The following is a 3,970-nucleotide window of genomic DNA, read 5'->3' as shown; positions in this document are numbered from 1 at the left end:
TACTTTCACTCACACACAAACCACACACTCCTCCCCCTCTTTCTCTCTCTCACACACACACACACTCACACGCATACACACTTGCTGGCTCTCTCACTGGCTTTCTCACTCTTTCTATCTCTCTCTCTCTCTCTCTCTCTCTCTCTGACACACTCCATTACACTCCCACTCTCACATACCAACACACGCTTGCACAACTCCCCAAAATAGAATCTAATCTTACTTTACTATTTTCTTCATCTGGTATCCTTAGGATGTCAAGGGGAGGTGCAAGTTTTGGTCCTGTGCTAGGTGTGTAGCGTCTGTTTTGCTCTCTCCATTCCTTTTGTTCCCCTCGAAAGTAAGATGTAGTTCTTGTACATCTGTTTGCTGTTGGACTTCTTTTTCCTGACATCAGAAATTCCCAGGGTTTCAATCTTTCTGGCTTCCGTGAAATCCATGATTTGTGGTTCCGTGTCTCCTAATCCGCATATATCTCATGTTCAAATTTTCGTTGCTGTCTCTCGTGTCCAATCCTTTTTCCATTAGAGTCTGCCCGTTTCTTTTCCTCCTTTCTTTGGTTTTTAGCAGCTTTTTATAGAATCTAATCAAAATGTATAAAATGACTACTCCAGGTGAAGAAGTATACTGCTCTGGAGGGCCCAGCCACAGCGGAAATCAAGACCCTGCTCAGCCAGCTGGTGGTCATCAAGCTCAATGGTGGCCTGGGGACGAGCATGGGCTGCACCGGGCCCAAGAGCGCCATACAGGTGCGCAATGAGCTCACCTTCCTGGATCTCAACGTGCAGCAGATAGAGGTGAGGCATTAAACATGAGACATTTGAGATGAGAGGTGTGACAAATTAATTAAACATGAGACATTAGAAATAAGAAGTAATTTAGACAATAGTTGAGATATTTAACTCCTTATCTCCGGCAAGCAGCTCCCAGCGGCTCGGGGTCGGAACCTTTGTGCCGGTACAGCAAAATAAACAGATCATGGCTTCAAATATTTGTTTTCAATTTCAAGGGAGAATGATGTCCTTAGAGTTAGCTCCCCCCCCCCTTTTTTTATTTTACTATGGAAAGCATAAAGAATCTGCTCAAGTCGGCTGTGTGAATTCATTATATCCGTTCACATGAGTTTTGCTCAGTTCGTCAACCTTTGCATTACAAAAGATAGAAACCATATTGAAAATGCTATTTGTTAACCACTTCATTGCTGTGTGAATATTTGCACTCACCTGCTTTCTCCGTAACCGGTTCTCTTCCATTATTTGTTTTGGTTCACAGGGGACGCTTTAGTAAATACAGTTACAGCTTGTACAGTTGTCACTAAAAAGGGGGGAGGTTATAGTATTGCGCTTTAAGGGTGTATAGGTCATTCAGTTAAAAGTGACAGTTGTCCATTCTCTTTGTAATGAGAAAGTAATACATGATCCTATCGTGGAGAAAGTACTTCCCTTTTTGTGATCTTCAAAATCCAACAAGAAAATGAGTCACTCAAGAGTCAATTGCTAAGTTTTGTATGCTGGTTCTGAATTTAATACTACTTGTACAGCAGTATGTCATCTTCAATAAGTTTATGAACAAAAGCTTTAATCGTCGGCAGCACCTGAACAAAGTTTACGGTGTTGATGTGCCGCTGGTGTTGATGAACTCGTTCAACACGGACGAGGATACACACAAGATCCTTCGCAAGTACAGTCAGATCAAAGTCAGCATACACACCTTCAACCAGAGCAGGTAAGGAGAATGGGTTGTTTGTGGGTGCTCCGGTGTAGTTTGCTTCTTTATTACCATTAAACTTCTATCATCTTTCTCTCTCCTTTTATTTGTATGTTACTACCTAGTAACATCTCTGTCTTCGGAACTTATACGACCTAATTGTGTTGCAAGTGCTGTAAAGATCCTACTAAAACTAAACTAAAGGTAGGAAGAACAGCTTTATTAATTATGAAACAGATAACATTCTCAGATTGGTTTTTTCTCAACTCTCTGAGCTGCATAATTTTTTTTTTCATAAGCGTTTTGTTCTTTATTTGACACAATCAAGATAATTTTAGGAGGCAGTGGCAGGCTTCTTTGACCTTGCCCGTCAGGGCCAGCTCAGAAGAGAGAAAGTTGACTCAATAGAAAGCTTCCCTTTTCAGGAATAGAATTCACATCTTCTGCATGAAACAGTAAACAGCTATACCGTTAACAAACAGACACTCGTCCCATAAAATTTACAATAACAAAAAAAAAGAATTTTAGATAGATAGAATACCTCTCTTTTCTTGGTCCCCATTTGGGAATTCAATGTATTTACAATAACAAAAAAAAAGGATTTTAAATAGATAGAATACCTCTCTTTTCTTGGTCCCCATTTGGGAATTCAATGTATTGTTGCAAGTACAATAGTGGCTGCTCAGTGTAAGAGTCTGTCATTCGTCACTTTTCAAAATGGTGTATGACAGAGTCTTTTAGTTTAGTTTAGTAAAGGTTTTACGGCGCTCGCAACTGCATAAGGTCATATGAGCGCCAGAAGATTAGAAGTGTTACAAGAGAGTAACAAACATAAAAAAAGAAGAAGGGGAGATCAGGACGATAGATGTTTGATAGGAAAGCAAACCACGCCAGAGCACCCGCCAACCACCCACTGACAGAGTCTAACACTAAGCAGTTGATATGTTCATACAGTTCTTCATCAATATCACATAACTAGTTAAGTACCGAGGCTTTGCTCAGGGTAGTCGGAAAGGGAAGGGTGGGGCAGCAGGAAATATGGTCAGTTTTCCGCTGAAAGTGAAATATAACAATGACATATTTCAAAACAACCCTCTTTTTCTACAGATCCACAATAATAATGTGTTAGTAGATTCTTCTTAGATCTGGCTTGATCTGGCTTGGCCTTGGGCACGCTTTAATCAAGTAGATCTAATCACAAAACATAAATAGAATCCAGGTCTAGTAGGCCTTCCTTCCGTGCCCCAAACGGTTTTCTGATCCTTGTTTCAATGTCTAGGTCTGGATTAAGTACGACATCCAAACGGACGGCCAGTAGATCTAATCACAAAACATATGTCGAATCCAGCCAGATCAGTGGTAGGCCTATACCTTCTGTCTCCCAAACAATTTTCTGATCTACATTTGATCTGGATCAAGTACAACGCGTAAACAGACGATCTAGATCCTTTTTTTGCCTTACACCATCACAAAAAAGCACTAAGAAAATAATAATCCACGAAAGGACTGCTACACTCTAAAAGGAACACACCGACGTCTTCAGAATCACAGGGGCAGTGTCTAACTGTGATGCTTAGCCAGAGAGATCACTTCCAGCACTTCCGCTGTGAAGGACAGCTTCGCAGATTTGTTTCGTTTAGTTTAGTATGGGGTTTTATGGCGCTCGCAACTGCATAAGGTTATATGAGCACTTTAGTTTCGTTTCTCAGTGGAATAGTCACAAAGCCCAAAGAAGGACGAGAACTTTTTGTCAAATATTTTTCTTAAGTGAGGAAATGAATAAATAACAAATCGGGCTCCATCATGGGGACCTGTCTATCTTTTTGCAGGTATTTGCCAACTTTCAACTCTGTAGCTGTCATAGTGTTATGGAAAAAGTGACACATGTGTTTCCAAGTTGCCATATATATAATAGTTGCACAGTATCACATCAGTGCTGACTATCTAACAAACAATACATTGCTGGTCACCATGGCTAAGGTATCTCAAAGCCAGGTCTGTTTGGATACCAGCATCTCAACAGACAGACAGGGACATTCTACTACAGTGGAAACCAATTATAACAGGCCCAGTATTAACAGGGATCCAGTAATAACAGGGATTTTTATAATCCCCTTTGTTAACTACTCTTTGTTTCTATTAAAAGTTATTGGCAGTAACAGGGGCTCATCTGAGCCCAATCGGTAATAGCAGGGACAAAGGCTCGTACATTGTAAAAAGTAAGAGAGAGCGAGAGAGAGCGAGAGAGAGAGAGAGAGAGAGA

General features: G+C 40.7%; 1 protein-coding gene across 1 annotated transcript in view; it reads left to right on the top strand.

The window, feature by feature from the left end:
- LOC101863923 (UTP--glucose-1-phosphate uridylyltransferase) overlaps nucleotides 1-3,970 on the top strand; it is a gene marked incomplete in the record, with an annotated part of 68,234 nt that overhangs the window by 50,312 nt on the left and 13,952 nt on the right. The window contains 2 exon segments of the mRNA XM_013086442.2: nucleotides 615-797; nucleotides 1,592-1,725. Of these exon segments, the coding sequence (XP_012941896.1) occupies nucleotides 615-797; nucleotides 1,592-1,725 (317 nt within the window).

This window comes from Aplysia californica, unplaced genomic scaffold (assembly GCF_000002075.1).
Source record: "Aplysia californica isolate F4 #8 unplaced genomic scaffold, AplCal3.0 scaffold00468, whole genome shotgun sequence".
In the NCBI taxonomy this organism is placed as follows: Eukaryota; Metazoa; Mollusca; class Gastropoda; order Aplysiida; family Aplysiidae; genus Aplysia; species Aplysia californica.
The sequence above is the reverse complement of the archived record's forward strand: the minus strand, read 5'-3'. Positions and strand labels throughout refer to the sequence as shown.